Source organism: Haliotis rufescens, unplaced genomic scaffold (genome assembly GCF_023055435.1).
Source record: "Haliotis rufescens isolate VD_foot unplaced genomic scaffold, xgHalRufe1.0.p SCAF_27, whole genome shotgun sequence".
NCBI classification, from domain to species: domain Eukaryota; kingdom Metazoa; phylum Mollusca; class Gastropoda; order Lepetellida; family Haliotidae; genus Haliotis; species Haliotis rufescens.
Window position 1 is genome coordinate 2,244,003 of NW_025963968.1, and position 22,230 is coordinate 2,266,232.

General features: G+C 41.4%; 2 protein-coding genes across 8 annotated transcripts in view; one reads left to right on the top strand and one right to left on the bottom strand.

Moving 5' to 3' along the window:
* Window positions 1-14,383, top strand: part of LOC124113419 (hemicentin-1-like) — a 114,190-nt gene extending 99,807 nt beyond the window's left edge. For all 4 annotated transcript variants that reach the window (XM_046473763.2, XM_046473761.2, XM_046473764.2 and 1 more), the window contains 8 exons: window positions 2,086-2,254; window positions 2,745-2,915; window positions 3,514-3,621; window positions 5,472-5,712; window positions 7,087-7,271; window positions 7,740-7,847; window positions 8,620-8,814; window positions 10,539-14,383. In XM_046473763.2, the coding sequence (XP_046329719.1) occupies window positions 2,086-2,254; window positions 2,745-2,915; window positions 3,514-3,621; window positions 5,472-5,712; window positions 7,087-7,271; window positions 7,740-7,847; window positions 8,620-8,814; window positions 10,539-10,585 (1,224 nt within the window). In that variant the 3' untranslated portion in view covers window positions 10,586-14,383. The remainder of the gene's footprint in view (window positions 1-2,085; window positions 2,255-2,744; window positions 2,916-3,513; window positions 3,622-5,471; window positions 5,713-7,086; window positions 7,272-7,739; window positions 7,848-8,619; window positions 8,815-10,538) is intronic.
* Window positions 14,384-16,667: 2,284 nt separating this feature from the next.
* Window positions 16,668-22,230, bottom strand: part of LOC124113418 (interferon-induced helicase C domain-containing protein 1-like) — a 30,937-nt gene continuing 25,374 nt past the window's right edge. For all 4 annotated transcript variants that reach the window (XM_046473758.2, XM_046473756.2, XM_046473757.2 and 1 more), the window contains exons 11-12: window positions 20,801-20,968; window positions 16,668-19,315 (exon numbers count right to left, since the gene is read on the bottom strand). In XM_046473758.2, the coding sequence (XP_046329714.2) occupies window positions 18,645-19,315; window positions 20,801-20,968 (839 nt within the window). In that variant the 3' untranslated portion in view covers window positions 16,668-18,644. The remainder of the gene's footprint in view (window positions 19,316-20,800; window positions 20,969-22,230) is intronic.

Here is a 22,230-nt window from a genome sequence, read left to right on the forward strand (position 1 = left end):
TGCAGAGTAAAGGTGTGGAGTAAAGGTGTGAAATAAAGGTGAGGAATAAAGGTGTGGAGTAAAGGTGTGGAGTAAAGGTGTGAAATAAAGGTGAGGAATAAAGGTGTGAAATAAAGGTGTGGAATACAGGTGTGGAGTGAAGGTGTGGAATAAAGATGCAGAATAAAGGTGTGGAGTAAAGGTGAGGAATAAAGGTGTGAAATAAGGTGTGGAATAAAGGTGAGGAATAAAGGTATGAAGTAAAGGTGTGAATTAAAGGTGTGGAATAAAGGTGAGGAATAAAGGTGTGAAATAAAGGTGTGGAGTAAAGGTGTGAAATAAAGGTGTGGAGTAAAGGTGTGAAATAAAGGTTTGGAATAAAGATGCAGAATAAAGGTGTGAAATAAAGGTGAGGAATAATGATGTGGAATAATCAAATTCTTAATAATTCCTTTGTCTTGGAACTTACATTGAAATAAGATTGTACTAACATTTCTAGTTTTTGTCAAACAAAATGCCAGCTGATCTTTTTCCGGGAGAAACTGGATTATATATCATGGTATTAAATATTTACTCCACTGGATGTTGTTAAAACTGATTCATGGAAATGTCAAAAATCATCCAATAAATCAGCAGAACTTAAAGAAAAAAACAAAAGAGGTCTTAATAAATTATTTACGCTAGGATGTTGTTTCACAAAAGTTTCTTCCAAATGACAAGCGCCATAGGCAGTCACGCTGAAAATCACCATTGGATAAACGATATGACCTCATTTGAAAATTGGCATCCGAGATTGGAAATCACTGGATAGTTGCCCTGTCTTTATGACTGAAAGAGAATTGGCTTAAGCCGGGATAAAACAGATGAAATTTGATATGTGAAGCAAGTAATTGAGAAATGTTAAGTATTCCTGGTTTGTAAACAATATGTTCCCATGTTTTATGTAGACCTGAGGGACTTTCAGACTTGGATAGCTTTATTACCTGAGGCAGTTAGCGATTTGGTTTGAATTATTTCCTGTTCTTTATAATAGAAAGACTTCAAAAAATAAATTTTGGAAGGAATAATAATTTTGTTTATTGTCCTTACAAGACAGGTGGACATCATGAAGTAAAGCTGTATTTAAAGCTATGTAATTGTGCCCCACCATGAGATTAGAAATCATATGGGTGAAAATTACATTTTCTTCTCAGTATATTTTAAAACTAGAGTATCTTAGGAACACTATAGTACAATTCACAAGCTTTGAAGTATGTGTTAGCTGCAGGAAGTTGGGATTTGTTAATGATTCTCGGTAATTTCCAGAACACCGACGTGATCCTGTATAGCCCATGTGGTCAGCGCACGGTGTTGTTTGCACCTGAGAGTGTTGGCTTACCTGTAACGAGTGTACAGGTGACAGGTTGACCAGGTGTTTGAGGTGGTCGGATCAACAGAATGTTTTGGATGCAATGTTGTTGAGTCTGGAACAGGCTGTGTGCATTAAGAAAAGGCCACAGCAGACCGATGTAGTGTTTGACTCTGACTTGTCCTGTTGGATGGCAATGAAACCAGATGCATGGATGTCTCCGATAACGCTTTAATGAGAATGGGTCTACGTTAATATTGGCATCATAATGCTCGTGTGAGCCTATATATAGATATAATTTCTGGTCATGAAGTTCCGTTGGTCGTCTTCGGTTGTATGGCTGGGGAAAAGGGGGTAACAATTAGTTCTCGTGTATAATACGCACCACCAAGTTTAGAGTAAAGAAATAGTGAAAAAAAGTGTGTACTATACACAAATAAATACGGTACACACTCACTTAGTGAGTGAGTGAGTGAATGTTGTTTTATGCTGAATCTGAATTTTTTTATTTATAGAGGAGGTGTGTATCAGGGTATTTTGTACAAACTTTTTAGAGCCAACAAAATACACATGATGGTGTCTAGATATGTCAGAGGGTTAGAAAAATGTCAATGTTTGACACTTCCTTGTTAACCATCATCCCTGTCTCTGTGGTGGTTGATGGGGTAGCCCAGTGTATAAGGTGTTGGCTCATAACGTCATACCAAACCACCCTCCCACCCACTCACTCACTCACTCACACTGTTTTATCCCCCCAGGATGACCTGGCAGGCATAGGACGAGGGTGTGCCCATCAGAACCTGGGTCAAACCTCATGCATCAGCGGCGGCCGCATCGATGCCAGCTGCTGCGTGGACGCCCACTTCCACCGCGCCTGTCAGTACCAGCCAGGCTTGGCTACCGGGATCCTCTGCTGCAAGATGCCAGGTACGCACAAGCATGCAGGAGTTACCTCCCTTCTTCACGGTTGTGTTTTGAGTTTCAACATGGAACATGAATAAATAGCAAGAGGTATTTCAATGGCTGACAAAAACATTTGTTTTCCATGAACCATAAAATAACTAATGGACCACTGTTTCCAGATCAGCCGATGATAGGGGGGAGCTCGTGTTGTATTATTGAGCTGAATGTCACAGATTTTGTACTTCAGTCTGCATTTTGTGTGTTTTAATGAGTTAATAAGCTCTCTGTAAAGATATAATTGTTGACATATTTATTTATAAGAATTGTTTTGCGGATTTACGGAAAGCATGCACAATGTTTTTGACATTTATACCTCCATTAAGGCAAAAAATATCAATTGTTAAATTAATTGAGAACTTATGTGCCAAAAAAAATTGAAAGGAGAAACTTAATGGTAAGAAAACGTATGAAAGGTGATTCTTTGTCTTTGAAGTGTTTTTATTTGTGTGTTCAGTAAAGCGTCCGAAGATTGCAGTGAAGCCCCCCGAGAAGATGTACGTGTACACGGGGCTTATCTTCCTGCTCACGTGTCAGGCGACCGGTATGCCTCCTCCCAGGGTGCAGTGGTACAAAGATGGCGTCCAGATGGCAAAGAACAACCAACGCATCTCTGTGCTGTCGTCAGGTGAGTTAACTACTTTATGTCACATCTAGAGGGGCCAGGGGTCACTACTGCTTTCTGTGCGGAGTTGTGTCCCTTAGCCACACCAGTATCTGCTTGTTGTAGGTTTGAATCCCATATGGTAATGATGCCTGGTCTGTGAGCACCACGCATTTTGTGTCAAGGTGGTCAATGTTTATTCTACCTGTGTCACTCTTGTTGATTCCCCCTTGTTATGCTGCCAGACTGTCATGGAATGAAAATACTGTTTGAAGAGGCATTAAAATCCTTAGTAACTTTTGTTAATGTAATCATGCATCCACAAATATAACATTTGTTACACTAAATAATGTAATTGTTTCATCTAGTTCGGTTCTTTTCGGGGATGGTGGTGGTAGTGGTCCCTTTGTTTTGGATGGTGATGATGATGATGATGATAACGGCGATCGATGATGATGATGATGATGATGATGATGATGGCATTAAATCATATAGTTGTTTCATCCAGTTCATTGAAGCCTATGTTTTGGGGGATGATGTCGGTGGTAGTGGTCCCTGTGTTTTGGGTGATGATGATTGATGATGATGATGATGATGATGATGATGATGATGTTCTCCTCAGGAGACCTGTTGGTGACACTGGCCAAGAAGTCTGACACTGGGCTGTACACCTGTGAGGTCATCAATGAGGAGGGCATCGACATGGCCAGCTCCTACGTGGTGGTGTCAGGTACGTGTGTACCAACGCAGGGGTGGCAGCTCCTGTGCTGCATAGACCCGTGAAGATACTGGGTAGAATAGGCCTTCAGCGACCCATGCTTGCCGTAAAAGGCGACTATGCTTGTCGTAAGTGGTGACTAAAGCGATTGGGTGGTCAGGCTCGCTGACTTGGTTGAAGCATGTCATCGATCCCAGTTGCGTGGATTGATGCTCATGATATCAATCACTGGATTTTCTGGTCCAGAGTCGATTATTTACAGACCGCCGTCATATAGCTGGAATATTGCTGAGTGTGGCGTTAAACAACAAACAAACCTAACCTGTGCTGCATTGGTTAAAACAAAGTTATTATCTTTTTAACATACTTTAGAAAGCTATTAAATGTGAAATGAATTTATTTCATATTCATAAGAAATCTAAAAAAATCTAAATAAGAAATCTAAATTTAAATCTGCTAAAAGCAGTCCACTGTACAATTCCAACTAGATCATAAGCATGTGTTTCGAAATCACTATCAAATAGTGATGACACCAGGTACTGGCAATAAGGTGAGCGTATCCTGCCCCACCGGTGGCATCTAGGGCTGGGACGGGTAACTTGGATACTTGGTCTACCCCACCGGTGGCATCTAGGGCTGGGACGGGTAACTTGGATACTTGGTCTACCCCACCGGTGGGATCTAGGGCTGGGACGGGTAACTTGGATACTCGGGTCTACCCCAGTGGTGTCATCTAGGGCTGGGACGGGTAACTTGGGTACTCGGGTCTGCCCCACCGGTGGCATCTAGGGCTGGGACGGGTAACTTGAGTACACGGGTCTACCCCAGTGGTGTCATCTAGGGCTGGGACAGGTAACTTGGATACTCGGTCTGCCCCACCGGTGGCATCTAGAGTTGGGAGGGGTAACTTGGGTACTCGGGTCTGCCCCACCAGTGGCATCTAGAGCTGGGACAGGTAACTTGGGTACGCAGGTCTGCCCCACCAGTGGCATCTAGGGCTAGGACGGGTAACTTGGGTACGCAGGTCTGCCCCACCAGTGGCATCTAGGGCTGGGACGGGTAACTTGGGTACTCGGGTCTGCCCCACCAGTGGCATCTAGGGCTAGGACGGGTAACTTGGGTACTCGGGTCAGGTTGGTCCTGAGTAGGATCTGGTTTCCCACTTGACTATCCGAACCCGTAGTTAGTCACGTGAGATACTGTTTAATGATATTAACAATAAAACTCAATGGTTACACTACGAGTAGCTGATGTTCACATTTCTTTCTGTCTGTGCAAGCATTCGTTCTGACTTTTATTTGTTCGAGTAAGGATAATGCATCTATTAACTTCAGTGTATGCATGATCAGATCGTTTTATATGTGTATCTAAATAGTTTTTTCCAGGGCTGCAAGAATATTTTGTACCCAACTCTTGAGATTTATAGTGGGTAGGGCTGGGTAATAGGGTGTCAGCTACCAAGGTAGTAAATGTGGACTCATCCCAGCCCTAGTGGCATCCATCACAAACACATGCAAAGGCAAGGCAATTGTTCACCTGAAAATAACTGGGAACATATGGTACAATGCCTTGCTTTCAGATTCTGCCAAGGGGAAAAGGTCTGCCAACTGTGCCTCTTTGGGCTTTCATTCCTCATTAAGCGGTCATGACTCAATTACTTGCACAATTGAACCAGTAACAGCATTTAAACACTGTCATTTTCCAGGCTGAATAAGAATGGACTTTGTGTGAGCTAGAATTGTGTGAGCTACGTCGTTAGAGAGCAGGTCCAACTGTGGGTGCATCCATGAAGTTCAGTCTGTTACATGTTACTCCACGTGTGTTTCGTCAACTGTTGTGCTGTAACTGTGTTTCCACTACAGAATATTCCTCTGGCTGCGCTGACGGCACCACGGAAGGCCTGCACATGCACCGCGACGTTCATGCATGTGCCGGGGAGTGGAAAGGTCATGTGAAGCATGGGAAGAGTCTATGTCAGAATGGGTGGAGGGTGTGCAAGCCACAGGACCAGTCCATTCTGCAGGAGTTGACCTGGCTGGACATATTCGACCTTGGGGGATGCTACGCCTACAATGCTGCCAACAGCAAGGGGAGGTGCAAGAGGTGAGTGCTGACCATATATGGAAGTGTATGATGACTGTATATGGGTGTAGGATAACAATATATGGGTGTGGGATAACTATATATATGGGAATATTACCACACTAGGAAAAGTCTTAGACCATTTATTGGTGAGTTGGACTATATTTGGGGGAGTGGAGACCATATGTTTGTTAGCGTGTAATTTGGTCTGGTGTTGGTCCTTATATACGGAAGAGTGGTGACCATATTTGGTTGAGTGGTGACCAATTTTGGTTGAGTGATGACCATATATGGAAGAGTGGTGACAATATTTGGTTGAGTGTTGACCATATATGGAAGTGTGTTGACCATATATGGAAGTGTGTTGACCATATATGGAAGAGTGTTGACCATATGTGGAAGAGTGTTGACCATAAGTCGAAGAGTGTTGACCATATATTGAAGACTCTATAGTGACAACAAGTGATGGGGACCATAGAAGATGTGCAGTAGTTATCCTCATACCTTTCAAGTGGTCTGTCATACAGATATACCAAATACAGCCCATGCAAGTCTGTAATGTTTGGCAAGTCTAGATTCCTGCTGTATCATAAAATGAAGAAAGCGTTCTCGGCTCCTTTTTATTATATTTTATAACTATAATTGAACAACTGTTTTGTCAGTAGAATATGTTCATTTCAGAGACTAGATGTTAGTCTAACCTTTCAAGGTGTAACAGCAAATACTTATGGGCGGCCATTCTGTCAAAAAATACAAAGTTGAAATAAAGGACAAAAGTATGCAATTATTGTCAAATGTTAAGAATAAAGTATTAAACGTTACTAATAAAGGTCAAAATACAAAACAAACAGATGCCAGTTTATAAATGAAAAGTTGAAATAAAGGTCAAAAGTATGCAATATAATAGTCAAATGTTACAAAAAGACATCATATGAAAAGAAAGAACAAGTGTACTAAAGAACGTCAGTGTGCACGAAAGGACACTAAACTGCTAAAGAACGTCAGCGTGCACGAAAGGACACTAAACTGCTAAGGGACGTTGACAATAAAGAACGCCAGATGACGCTGCAATTTGTAAAACATTCTAGGTTTAATCAGTGTCTGTTTATTTTGTATTTTGACCTATATTAGTAACATTTAATACTTTATTCGTAACATTTGACTATTATTGTGTATGTTTGTCCTTTATTTGAGCTTTGCAATTTTTTTACCAAATGGCCGCATATAGAGCCATGATGACATTGTGGGAAAGTAGTAATCCACTTCCCTTCATGTCCATACTGTTGTTTATGTAACTTACAGAAGTAACTAATACCAACAATAAATATACGTTACTCTTGCTGACACTTGGTGACCATCTGAACAGTATCTACATCACTCCATCTGTATCGACAGGTGTACAAAGAACAAGATGGCAGGAATAGGACGAGAGTGCGGGTGGATGAGATATTCCCAGCATTCCTGTCTGTTTCACGGCAGAATCGATGTATATCACCCCAAAAACAACACGGGCTGTGTGTACAAGGAGAACTACACGTCTGGGGTTGTTTGTTGCAAGAAGAAGAAACGGAGGAGGCCAGGTAGGTCATATTGAGCCAAACAACATTCATTCACACACTCATTCCCAAAACATCCACCCATGCACACAAACAAACTCTCACTCTCCGCCTCCGTGATCTAGTGGCAAACGTCCGCCAGGAGAGCGGAAGGTCCGGGGTTCGATCCCTGGCTGCATCATTCCAAAAGACATTAAAAGATGGTACTTGTTGTTACCCTGACTGGCGCTCGGCATTAAGGGGCTAAAAGAAGGAATGGTTGGCTCAGAGCCACACAGATACACAACATGCATGCACGTCGCTATATAAGTGCAATAATCTTGGACACGACGTTAAACCCCATTTCACCTCACCTCATTTTAGATGCTACTTTGCTGATTGCAACAATGACTACACTATAGAACAAAACGTGCCCACCACGCACTCACGCACTCACGCACTCACTCACTCACCCAAACATCCAGCCACTAACTGACTCCCTCCCTATTGCAGCCTCTAAGAAGCCAGTGTGCAGCCCATCGTGTGAGAACCAAGGCCAGTGCGTGGCCAACAACCGATGTCAGTGTTCCATCGGATACAAGGGGGCTCGATGTCAGAACCGTAAGTACAGCAAAGATTAGTCCGGGATTATGGTTCATTTAAAGCAGTTCTTTTGGTATTTAGATACATGTATCGAACAATCTGGTCATGCATTCACTGAAGTTGACTTAAGTTATATCTTTATTCAAACATATGAAAAGTCAGAAAGACTTGTAGTGTAACCATAGAGTTCTAGATAATTATTGTCATTAAACAAAATATCATGTGATTAACCATGGGTCTGGGTAGTCCTGTTGGTACCGGGGTCCTACTCAGTACCTGCCCGACTTGGGTACCCAAGTTACCCATCACAGGCCTATAGGAACATGAAGAAGGTCATAGTTAGAAGCTTACCCTTCGTGAATTTGAGGGCTGATATAATATGTATCGTATTTGACGTAATAAGTGCCCTGCTCTAATAAGCGCCCACGGTGATATTTGCTAATCCCAATTAGCACCCCTTCCGATTGATCAATGTACACAAGAATTATTTATTCGTGTATAATACGCACTCGTGAGTTATATGCACTCTTAATTACAGGCAATTAAATTCTGGAAAAATATATCTGTCGTGTAACGCACAGACTTTTCTTTTGTATCATTTCAAGCTGTCAGCATAAACCACGAAATTTACGATCTTTCAACTCTTTCACCAAAATTATATACTAATAAGCGCCCCCTATTTCTAATTTTTAGAGCGCCCTGGGCGCTTATTACGTCGAATATGGTATGTGGCCTATTTGTTTTGTCTGAGATTGAGTGAGTGAGTATAAACTGTATGTTTACCTTCCAGCCATCTGCAGCCCCGGGTGTGGAACTAAGGGCAAGTGTGTCTCACCCAACAAATGCAAGTGCCACACTGGCTACATGGGCAAGTTCTGTCGCAAGAAGGTCATCAAATGTCACAAGCCATGTTTGCATGGCGGCCGATGTTCGCGAGGGAAGTGTCGGTGCCCTCCAACACACTGGGGAAATTCATGTCAATATCGTGAGTAGCAGTCAGGACAAAACTTTGTACAATACTGTCTTTTAGTACTTGTATCTAGAATTCAGACACTTCCATATCTTTTGGAAATTCAGAAATAAAGATGTTCAGGTCTCAGGACGCCATTGATGTTATAAGTGTTGGTGCCGATTGCTGATCTTTCCGATTGTGTGTCATCTTTCCCTGACCCCAACCACTTGTTCCTTGATTACTAACAGACCAACACTCACTCACCTTCTTTACAGACAAGAGTTGCCTCCCTTAGATGTCCCAGAATCCGATGATTGTGGGTTCAATTCCCAGATTTGCCCTGATGATATTCTAGGTCTGTCAGCACCATACCCATGCTCATGGTTTCACCATAATGGGAAGCATCTGAGACCTGCATCACGATATTTAAAAAAACAACAGTGATTCCATACCCCACAACCATATTTTCTTGAGTACAGTGCACACTTTTTTCCAATAAACAGCTGTAGAGGGTGCGCATTATACATGCCACAATGAGTTTTCATGTTTTCCCCCTAATACGCAGACATTACTGCGAGCACGTAACACCAGAAATACCATGTCAACCAATCTATACTGAAGTAATTTAATCCTGTTTCTAATCGGGTTTTTTATTAAATTAAAAATTTCACTTACCGCATTCGACCTAATAAGCGCCCCACTCTTTTAAGCGCCCACGGCAACATTTGCTAAACTATTGTCTAGTGAACAATCCCAATTAGCACACCTTCTGATTGATCAATGTACACAAAACTTATTTATTCGTGTATAATATGCACTCGTATGTTATATGCATCCTTAATTATGGGCAATTAAACTCTAATATATCTGTCATATATAAACATTTCAGGCTGTCAGCATAGGCATCGTATAACACACAGACTTTTCATTGTATCATTTCAGGCTGTCAGCATAAGCCACGAAATTCACGATCTTTCAACTGTTTTATTCACCAAAATGATATTCTAATAAGAGCCCCCTATTTCTAATTTTGAGAGCGGCATGGGCATTATGTCGAATACGGTAATATTGCTTCCATTAATTTTAGATTAGTATATCTGAATGCATCCGTGACCCCTCAGTGCTGGAATAAAAGCAGTTTTAGACATTAGATGTCCTTTCCCTTGATATGGCTGGAATATTGATAAAATCCTCACTGGACCAATCTGACGGTCTCTATTCCTGTCCCCCCCAGCCCCTGTGCATTCCTGTTAGGAATTGATGCATTCCTGATGGTATGGATGAGGCAGTCAGACCCGGTGTCATCATGACCCATAGGGCGTTGATCGTTGCTTGTAATATCAGTCATTGGATTGTCTGGTCCAGTCTCGGTCATTTACAGGCATCCACAGACCCTCCCGCAATTTGGTGAAAACTCCTACACGAGAAACTATTTCTCCAGCAAAACAGCATTTTCATGAACTTGAGTAGGACCAAAGAACAGGAAGTTTACGATTACGGAAATCTATGAGCAAGTTTTCAGATTAAAACCGTAGGTAGACATGCATGCGATACCCCCGATCTATCCGGGAGGCTCGCGGATTAGCGACTCCTATCCCACTGGGGGACCCAGATTGGCCTTTGTCTAGCAATCAACTGATAATTAAATCCATATGGTTAACGATTTAACAATGTAAACTGTAAAGAAAACTCGGATAGTCCTAACAACAAACAAACAAACAAGAAAAACAAAACCATTCTTGTGTCTGTGTTTACAGTTCTTCAGCATATTCTCCTGTCTAAACTGAACCGCACGGAGAGATGAGAGTCGGGACGAGGCTGCCCGGATTTCCCTTCTCACTGCCACAGATGTACAGAAGCACGGAGACTAGGACGGAGGACAGACGTGGAAGAGGTCAGCTTGGCCCACACTGACGAAGTAGTTGTCGTTTCTCAAGGAAGGCTCTTGTGTATATTGTTGTTTCATTGTAAATTGTGAATTGTAAATAGACCTGTTGACTATTTATAAAGAAGGATGACTACCACATGATGTATATAATGTTTTACTATTTCTTCCGTCATTGCAAATGGCACATCTAGACATATTGTGCTAACTTATTTGAAATCCTCTTTCTAAACACTCTGGTTTCATACCGCTGGATGCTGAATCATTTGCTGGGTAGTCTCTTTAGGCATCGATATTGAGTGACCTAGTTGGTTCTGCTGGTTTCTTTGGATGTCTTTGACATGCTACTCAAAGTTTGTTAAGGATATGTCTGATCACAGATCACTGTTGATGCAGATACAAAGAAGTGAGAAATATGTGAAGGCAAATTGGAAGAGTTTTTGTATGCTGTCATCAGTTTCATTGTCATCACATATACATGTACAATGTCGCCTAAAACAAGATGGCTGCCAGGGTGACAGGTCAGATGGTGAAGGTCCATGCTAAAAGTTGGTGTTCTTTCTGTATTTTACAACCAATATCCTTAGCAAATATTGAGTAAGCTTCATGATCTGAACAAGATGCTGTACCATGTTTTATAAAGCTGAATCTTTGTGTCTGTAAATAGTATTCAGACTGCAATACTGTTCAGGCTAGTATACTGTTCAGGCTAGAATCTGCAAAACTATTAAAGCTAGAATCTCCAGTACTGTTCAGGCTAGAATCTGCAGTTCCTTTCAGGCTAGAATCTGCAAAACTGTTAAATCTAGAATCTGCAGCACTGTTCAGGGTAGAATCTGCAGTACTCCTCAGGCTAGATCTGCAACACCACCAGCAAAAATGGAAACATTTCATGAGGAGAATTTAGGCAAGACCAATTTGATATCCGAGATAATTATCAAAAAAATAAAGTGAAAATTTTGCCCCCCAAATGGTTAAATTACTTTTTTTTACGCAAAATTTATATTTAAATCTTTTTTTTGTGTTCATTTCCATATGAGTTTCAATAACTACATAAATATACTTGATCTCCAGCTTTCGGCCTCCTTGCCTTCATCATACTCTCTAGCACTACCTTACTTGAGGTGCTAGTTCCACTGTACTTAAACTAAAGAATTTTGGCCAAGTACCTAGAAATCTGTGAACGAATTGGTCTGGCATTAATTCTATTACAATTTGTAACTTTTTTTTTAAATGTTTTTTTCAGTGTTGTGTATTACATTTTGTAATATTTCCTGTTTTCTCAATCTCAGTGCACACGTCCCATTTCTAGGATGTTATACCTTGATGTAGTGTTTCTGGTGTAGAGATAATGTGGTACCCTTATTGTATTCTATATCATAATATCACTTGTTATAATCATTCGAATGAATAACTCCGCTACGACGAAAATATAATATTTTGTTTCAAACTAGATACACTGTAGGTGGCGCTTTAGTGATAACCAATGAAAAGGATTCATTATCAAACGTGTTTACAAAGGCAGACCATTAACGATATTTTTTATATAATCCGAGGTGTCTGGGACAGTTCTACACTGTTGCCAGATTGTTGTGAAGTGAAGACTGCAAGGTCTGGAAGCAGCGTGCTGTCGTTGCTGCCGCCGACTTCACACATATTGGACTGTTCCCCGTAGTTTTCAGCTTCAGGTTTCATACACCTAATACATCTCAGGAAAAGATTCATGCAAGATATTATTGGGTATCAATTTCAATTTCACACACAACACATACTACAAACAAGACACTGATAGAATATTGTATAGAGCTCATTTGCATCCAGATTCACCCTTCCAACTCACATGTAGTTATAGTTGGAAACGTTAAGGGCCCTCTTAGTGTATTTGGGGCTGCAAACTCCGTCATGAATTTAATTAAATCATTTTGTTAATGTTTTCAATTATTTATTCTGAAAGAATGGCCTAAAAAACTTGTACTTAGATCAAACAGATTTAGATATTCCAAAATATTTATTTGCCCATGAAGATTAAATTGTTTTGGGGTTTGTAAGCCGAGATGATTGTTGGGCTGAAATGCTTGTAGACTTGCCTTTTAGTGTACAAACTACCTCACACTAGTCTCGTGTACTGTGTATATACATTATGTAATACATTATATGTTGTCGCTAACACATGTAGCCACTGTTCACCTCCCGGGGGCGACATCACCTTCAGCATCCCTCGTCTTCATTCTCATTGTGTTCGCAACAATGGTATTCCCTAATTTGCATAAAAACTGTCGAGTTTGAATTTTTCCATGTTTTTTTCCGAATTTGCATAAAACAATGTCAAGTTCGAATTTTTCCATGGTATTTCCCTTATTTACATAAAAAATTGTCACGTTCGAATTTGTCCATGGTATTTCCTAATTTGCATAAAAAATTGTCACGTTCAAATTTTTCAGTGGTATTTCCTAATTTGCATAAAAAATTGTCACGTTCGAATTTGTACATGGTAATTCCTAATTTGCATAAAAAATTGTCACGTTCAAATTTTTCCATGGTATTTCCTAATTTGTATAAAAATTTGTCAAGTTCAAATTTTTCCTTAATAAAATAAATAAATGATCAAGAGTCATTTTGATTTTGTCATATTAATAATGATATTTCATTAATATTTGCATCTGGATATTCCTTGGATTAGAATGTTTCAACCAAGTTTGTCTGTGTTTAGTTCATTCTCTGCACCAAAACAGCTTAAATCACACCAACTCATGACATCATTCTGTAGAAATATAGGTTGTTTAGAAATCAAGATTTGTCTTCATTAACGCTTGTATTTCATGATTATGCCTGTATTTCTAACCAGATCCACAAGCCCAGTATTAGATTTGTCTCTTGTAGGAATTTGTCTTCTAAGTCCCCACGTTTAGAAAAATATTTAAAAAATCCATTACATATTCTTATGACTAGGAAATCTTTTGTTCTAGAAATCTATTACAATTTAATCTATCTGTCCAATATCAATATTTTTTATCATTATTAATGTACAACTGTATTTCATGATTTGGAAATAATTTGTAGAATGTTTCTTGTTTGCAGAAATATGAATACAAAAGTGATCATGTTACAATCTGTTGTCTATAAGTGACACCCCACCCCCCCCCCCCCCCACCCCCCCACCCCCACCCCCATGTGTTATCCTAAGGGCTGGCTATCGACATAGATCATCGTAGAATATCAATAATTGTTAACAAAATATGCTAAATTTTGGCGAAGTGACTATGACCTACTATGCGGAAATGTCTGAAAGCAATCAACATGTTTCACAACCCTGGTGAGTGGTGACAAATTTATGCATGGATTACTTTGTGGACATTTAAGATATGACAAAAACTGTTGCTTTTTTTCATCTTGGCAATTGACATGACTGACAATAGTCTTTTTCAGTAAATTTAAACTTTATTTCATCACAATTGTTTATGTAAGATATCATCAATAACACAATTTTCATATTTATAGTCGTTAATATTTCTTCGTTACTTCTGATTATCAATCTTTTTAGCCAGCCCTAGTTACCATGGTAGAACGTTGTCCTGCTGCTGCTGCTGCTGCTGTTGTAGCTGTCCCTCACATCATTGTTTCCGTCAGATGCCTGTTGCTCTGTTATTATGTTGATATATAGGTGTTTACTACAGAGGTGCACATTATACACTGAGAGCAATAAAGTTTATGTTTGTAGCAACAGGTTTCTGTTTTTTCATAATCTTCAACCAGGAAGATATGTAATAACACTCAACTCAACACATCAGGTGAGTGAGTGTATTGCTTTAAGCGAGCAGTATTGCAGCTACACTACAATAGAAACAGTATACTCACTCCAAGCCCGTCCCCTAACTGCTGAGCCCCAGGCAGGGAAACAACAAGTGTCATCTTTTAACATCTATTGGTATGACATGGCTTGGGGATCAAAGCACTAACGTTCGCTTTGTGGTCAGATACTATTTCCACTCAGCCACGGACAGTTATACAAGGTCAAGGTCGGCTGTTCACCCAAGCTAGTCCCATATCCAAGTGCCACACAAGGTCAAGGTCAACTGTTCACCCGAGCTGGCCCCATGTCCAAGTGCTACACAAGGTCAAGGTCAACTGTTCACCCGAGCTGGCCCCATGTCCAAGTGCTACACAAGGTCAAGGTCAACTGTTCACTTGAGCTGGCCCCATGTCCAAGTGCTACACAAGGTCAAGGTCAACTGTTCGCTTGAGCTGGCCCCATGTCCAAGTGCTACACAGGGTCAAGGTCGACTGTTCACCCGAGCTGGCCCCATGTCCAAGTGCTACACAGGGTCAAGGTCGACTGTTGAACCCCGATAGCCCCATGTCTAAGTGCTACACAGGGTCAAGGTCGACTGTTCACCCGAGCTGGCCCCATGTCCAAGTGCTACACAGGGTCAAGGTCTACTTCACCCGAGCTGGCTCTATGTCCAAGTGCTACACAGGGTCAAGGTCGACTGTTCACTCTAGCTGGCCACATGTCCAAGTGCTTTACAGGGTCAAGGTCGACTGTCCACCTGTGCTGGCCCCATGTCCAAGTGCTACACAGGGTCAAGGTCCACTGTTCGCTTGAGCTGGCCCCATGTCCAAGTGCTACACAGGGTCAAGGTCCACTGTTCGCTTGAGCTGGCCCCATGTCCAAGTACTACACAGGGTCAAGGTCGACTGTTCACCCGAGCTGGCCCCATGTCCAAGTGCTACACAGGGTCAAGGTCGACTGTTGAACCCCGATAGCCCCATGTCTAAGTGCTACACAGGGTCAAGGTCGACTGTTCACCCGAGCTGGCCCCATGTCCAAGTGCTACACAGGGTCAAGGTCTACTTCACCCGAGCTGGCTCTATGTCCAAGTGCTACACAGGGTCAAGGTCGACTGTTCACTCTAGCTGGCCACATGTCCAAGTGCTACACAGGGTCAAGGTCGACTGTTCGCTTGAGCTGGCCCCATGTCCAAGTGCTACACAGGGTCAAGGTCCACTGTTCGCTTGAGCTGGCCCCATGTCCAAGTGCTACACAGGGTCAAGGTCGACTGTTCACCCGAGCTGGCCCCATGTCCAAGTGCTACACAGGGTCAAGGTCGACTGTTGAACCCCGATAGCCCCATGTCTAAGTGCTACACAGGGTCAAGGTCTACTTCACCCGAGCTGGCTCTATGTCCAAGTGCTACACAGGGTCAAGGTCGACTGTTCACTCTAGCTGGCCACATGTCCAAGTGCTACACAGGGTCAAGGTCGACTGTTCACCTGAGCTGGCCCCATGTCCAAGTGCTACACAGGGTCAAGGTCGACTGTTGAACCCCGGTAGCCCCATGTCCAAGTGCTACACAGGGTCAAGGTCGACTTCACCCGAGCTGGCTCTATGTCCAAGTGCTACACAGGGTCAAGGTCGACTGTCCACCTGTGTCACTTGGTTAATTGACTTCTCACGAATCAAAGGATTACCACCAGCGGAAGGATTACCACCAGCGGAAGTGTATTGTCCGGATAAGTGAGACAATTTTGTGTGCATTTCAGTGTTTTGTGTATGAAAATGACCATCCGGTTCTCGAAACTGAATTTCCATATATACGGGTAAATTTATATAGTAATTATTTCGTTTTGAATGAAAATCATCCGGGAACCGAGGTTTCCGGATATCTGAAGTCCGTATAAGCGATCAGCCATAAAGCATGAAGAACAAGTTGCAAAGGATATCCCTTATATTGACCTGGAGACATGTTGACAACATACAACACACTATCATGCATATTCGTTTCCTTTCACAAACAAATCCCATGCTGGCCATAGGACGTGAATCAGTGGATTGGGTGGTCTGGCTCCATGACTTAATTGACTGCATGTCATTCCCAACAGCGGTGATTGCTACTCATGACATCAATCATTGGATTGTCTGGTCCAGAATTGATTATCTACAGGTCACTGTCATAGGGTAGGACTATTGTCCTTAGCAACATACAAACATTTAACAACCATCTCATAAAGATACTGAAATTCAAATGTTTATTGTATGAGACACCATAAACCAAAATACATCAAGTGCATACCATACAGTACAGGATCATTTTACAAAGATTCCATTGTTTCACTTCAGTACATTTCTGCTCTTAAAGCCATATTTGAAATATGACATAACATATCTTAAATCTTGATCAATTGTGGTTGCTATGAAATGAATAAATTGTTGGACTGACAGTCGATTTACATATTTATCTGGTATGTATGGCTTTTGAATATCGTTTAAGGATGGACACATAAAGGTGAAATGATACAGACCTTCAATATGTCTTAACTTCAATATGTACATAATCTTTCAGATTTAAGAACTTTGTTGTGTCTCCCAGTATCAATATTAAGCCTTGTACAGACAACTCAAATGTACAGTGCAAATATACACAAGGCCGTATTTTTCTGCTTCAAGGCTTATTTTCAAAAGTGTACAACATTTATATCTAATACTAGATGATAATATTTTAGTCCATTCTTCACTGTACTTATCTTTCAGTCTGGCTTGAAAAAGGGTAAGAAAACTAACTACATGTATTAACGTATACAGTACATCCACCATCTTGGTAAATCCAAGCAAATAGAACGTGTAACATCTCTTGTCCAATTCTACCTACTGAATCAAGATAAACAAGAAAACAATGTTATCACTAAAATATAGTAGTGAATATAAACTATCAAAAAGAGTTCAATAAAGTCTAAAGAAGACAGAGGCGGTTGGGCCACATTAAAAAAATGATTAAATGTGAATTTCATTCAAACAAAAGTCTCCTTCCCTGGTGAACTATCCTGATAAGTATCTCTTAGATAAGATAACTTCAGTAGTTTCTAAGAAAACTTGTCACCATTGCACACACTAATAACATAACCTGGATCAAGGGCCGTAACTCTGTAAAACAATAACTGACGGGACAAATTTTTGAACGTAGACATACTTGTCAAGACTAAGATAAGCATGCAAACTTTTTTTTATGTAACTTCAGTAGTTGCTGAGAAAACCGTTTCCCAATTTCACACAGTATGCACTAAGTTGAAGAGCACGGAGCAAGGGCCAATACTCTGTAAAAAAATTTACAACACCAATTTTTTAACTCACCTTAGATCTAACCAGTAACATCGGTGTGTAAACTTTTATTTTTCTGACTTAAATAATTTTGTGAAAATTTGTCCCCTTTGAGAAGTTGACAGACAGAAGGACGGACGGAAGGACAGATGAACTCTGTTCCTATATTCCCGACCCCACTTCGCGGCAGGGGATAATCACATTTTGTTAGCCTTTAGGGAACATGTATTAGATGACATACGAAGTAGTTTTAGCCATTTAATGAATTTCACTGAACTGTTAATCAACAATGGGTACCGTCCACATTGCCCAAAAGCCAATACATTGGAAGTGTTAACACTTGTACCAATACAAGATAATATTTATATGCTAGATATTGGACATTTTCTACTACCCCTAATCCTTGATGAAATGGTATTATTTTGTAAAGAAATTTATCGGAAACCATTGCTCGGTGATAAGTAGAGTTTCATCTACATGTGCGGGTTTCTACAGGTTTCAAATATCACAACCAGAACATCAGTGTCAAAGTTGGTAGGAAATATGCACCTCATTCTACAGCGTCCTCCAACCATGACTGCTTATATTTGATATGTTTCAAAGTTCAATAATATTAATCACGAAACAAGGATTAATTAAGAAGAAAGTCTTTCATTCTCAATTTCCATGAATCAAATGCTTGTGATATTAATTTATGATTGAATATATTTCTCCAAAAGAATTTACTATTTACTATAACTAGTAATATTAATGACATGTTACACATCCATGGTATTAATTTAGACAAGTTAGTCCAAATGGGTCAATTCAGATCTTTCATCCAAAAGGTTACTTCAGAATTTATCTGTCTTTGATCCGCCTCTTCCATCCTGTCTACAGTTTATTTCACTCCAGATCAAGTTCTTCCTCTCCCTCATCCTTGTCTTCCTCATCCGATCTGGCATCACCACCAGTTCTGAGACATGTCTTGATATCCTCTAGGGACCATACCCTGATGGTGTAAGGAAGCTCCAACCATTTCTTGCAGTGCTTGATCTCACTGGTTTCCTCATTGACAACGATGAAGTTCTTGATCGCGAGTGAGGGGTACGAGATCCCCTGGTATAGAAACTTCGTCCCCCAGGCCCTGTGGCATGTCTTACACTGCATATGCCCCGTCAGTTTTATTCCATCGATATTTTTCTGGTTTTGGAATGGTTTGACTTCAATCCGCCCTTCAAACTCGCTGTCAATGACGACATGATGGTTATCATTAATGACCCTCAGATCTTTGCTGTGGGCACAAAATGTTTTACAGCGAGTACACTTCAGTTTAAAGTTTGTTTGAAGTTTCTGTCGATTCTGACGTCGCTGGACAAGATCCTTGGTTTTCTCTTTTACCAGGGTCTCTTCCTGAAGACTGCCGGTCCTGCGAATGACTTGATCAATTGGCATTTGTAGGATTTTCTTGACAGCTCTTTCCATCATGGCAGCCCGAGCAAGATTGAGTATTTCTTTCTGGTGGGTCTTGCTGCTGCCCAACAGAACAGAGGTGCCTCCTGCCTTCCGGCTTCTCCCTACACAGAGAGGCAGTACCTGGTGTTATTCTGCTCATGCAACAGTGGCTAAATCAAGAAGGGACACTACAAGGAGAGCACATAAACAGCTGCCCTCTGACACTGATCCTCACTTACCAGATGAACATGTCCTGTGAGTATCACCCTGGGTGGATTCTGGGTCAGAATTGGTCCCCAGCAACCTTATTTTGTATGTCCCTTTTGGGGATTCTTGGTTCCCAGCAACCTATTTGTGTATGTCCCTGTGGGGATTTCAGGTCAGAATTGGTCCCTAGCAACCTTTATTTGTATGTCCCTCTGGGGATTTCAGGTCAGAATTGGTCCCTAGCAACCTTTATTTGTATGTCGCTGTGGGGATTCCAGGTCAGAATTGGTCCCCAGCAACCTTATTTTGTATGTCCCTTTTGGGGATTCTTGGTTCCCAGCAACCTATTTGTGTATGTCCCTGTGGGGATTTCAGGTCAGAATTGGTCCCTAGCAACCTTTATTTGTATGTCCCTGTGGGGATTTCAGGTCAGAATTGGTCCCTAGCAACCTTTATTTGTATGTCGCTGTGGCGATTCCAGGTCAGAATTGGTCCCCAGCAACTTTTATTTGTATGTCCCTGTGGGGATTCCAGGTCAGAACTGGTCCCCAGCAACCTATAATTCTTATGATTCCTTTACCTTTAAATCACGCTATTACAGGAACAACTAGTTATGTACAGCTGATAGTGAAGAAGACTTCTGTTGAAATCTGAAAGTTTAGTTTTAGTGTGATTGCAGCCAAAATGGATTCCAGGTTAGAAATGTACCCTAGTTACCTGCTTGTCTCCCTGTTGAGACCTTTGATTAGCAGCCTATGCTTGGTCCCCAGCAACCTATGTTTGTCCCCGGCAACCTATTGGTATTCTGGTTAGAATTGGTCCCCAGCAATCTATTGGTATTCTGGTTAGAATTGGTCCCCGGCAACCTATTGGTATTCTGGTTAGAAATGGTCCCCGGCAACCCATGTTGGTCCCCGGCAACCTAGGAGGATTCTGGTTAGAATTGATCCCAGGCAACCCATGTTTGTCCCCGGCAACCTATAGGGATTCTGGTTAGAATTGGTCCCCGGCAACCTATGGGGATTCTGGTTAGAATTGGTCTCCGGCAACCCATGTTTGTCCCCGGCAACCTATAGGGATTCTGGTTAGAATTGGTCCCTGGCAACCTATGGGGATTCTGTTTAGAACTGGTCCCCAGCAACCTATGTTTGTCCCCAGCAACCTTTGTTTCTCCGTGGACATTTTTTATAATGTCACAGAAGTTTACTTTTAAGTGTGCAAACCTGTAGAAGGCAGCAAATTAAAGTTCTGAACATGTATTTATCCCTGCCCATCATGTTGTTTGCTCTCCTCATTGTTCATGGTCCATTCCTCTGTCAGCTCTTTCTCATGATTAATTATTTTACTTCATTTTCAATTTCACAAAAATAACACTTTATTCTAGTTTATTCCTGTCTCACCTCCGGTCTGGATAGTTGTGATCTCATTGCCGACATGGTTGTACTTCACGACCATGTTGCATTCTGGGATATCCAGTCCTTCCTCCGCTACTGATGTGGCGACAATCAACTTGACCTCACCACTTTTGAACTTGGAAATCACTTTGTCTTGTTCATTCTGTGTCATACCTACAGAAACGAAACATCTTCAATATGAACTAAACAGTCAAGTACATTTGGCTCACTATCTCTTTTTTTACAATCTGAACATGAATCAAAGTTCAGGTTATGCGTCATATGACCTTTCACCTACAAATCATTGAGGGGGCATGGGTGTCCCAGCTGTCACTGTTCAGAGTTGTTTCCCTTTTGTGTGCAAGGAACCTATGATAGTGGGTTCAAATCCTTGATTTGCTCTGATTATGTTTCTGGGTTTGCCAGCACCACACCCACCCTCATGGACTTCACAAAGATGATCAATGTCTGTTAATTGCATAACTTTGTGATTTAAGATATCACACCATGATTTGACTAAAATACTGGTCAAAGTGACATTAAATCAAACTCATTCACTGACTGTTTCGACCCGTGAAGATATGGGTTAGAAAAGGTCTTCAGCAACCCATGCTTGCCGTAAGAGGCGACTATGCCTGTTGTAACAGGCAGCTAACGGGATCGGGTGGTCAGGCTCGCTGATTTGGTTCATGCATGTCACTGTATCCCAATTGCATTGATCGATGCTCATGATGTCAATCACTGGACTGTCTGGGTCAGACTCAATTATTTTTCTCCATATTATCGCGGCTCGTGTTCCTTTGGTGGCATTATAGGAAGACTTCGTACACGTGGGATATTGTGTGACTTCACATCCTGGTGTCCTCCATCGTTATATGGCTTGACTAATGCTTAAATAAGAGGCGACTAACGGGACTTGGTGGTCAGGAGATTGATTTGGTTGATGCATGTCATCGTATCCCAATTGCGTAACTCGATGCTCATGATGTCAATCATTGGATTGTCTGGTCCAGACTAGATTATTTACAGACTGCCGTCATATAGCATATAGAGTGTGACGTTAAACAACAAACAAACAAAACTCGCTGCTTCAATTACTTTGATGGTGTATTATGTCGGCCTGAAGAACAGAAGGTCGGTGGTTCGATCACCAGCCCTCTTCCCGAGGTAAAGGAGTTAACTGACTATAAAAGTCTTCTTTCCACCCCTGCTGAACTACCCTGTAATTTTGTACCTCGAGTGAGTTATGTCCCTTTTTTTGTCCCTCCTTATTGACCAATGAGGTTCCACCTCTCATACCACTTGCATTTGCTTCAAACAAAATGGTGACAGCCAGTCAAAACGATCTGATCAAGTTAATCGAAGAGAGGTTTCGCATTCCCTGTCTCAGACACCCAGTGCATGTGGATTGTAGCACAGCACTTGAGCACAATGAT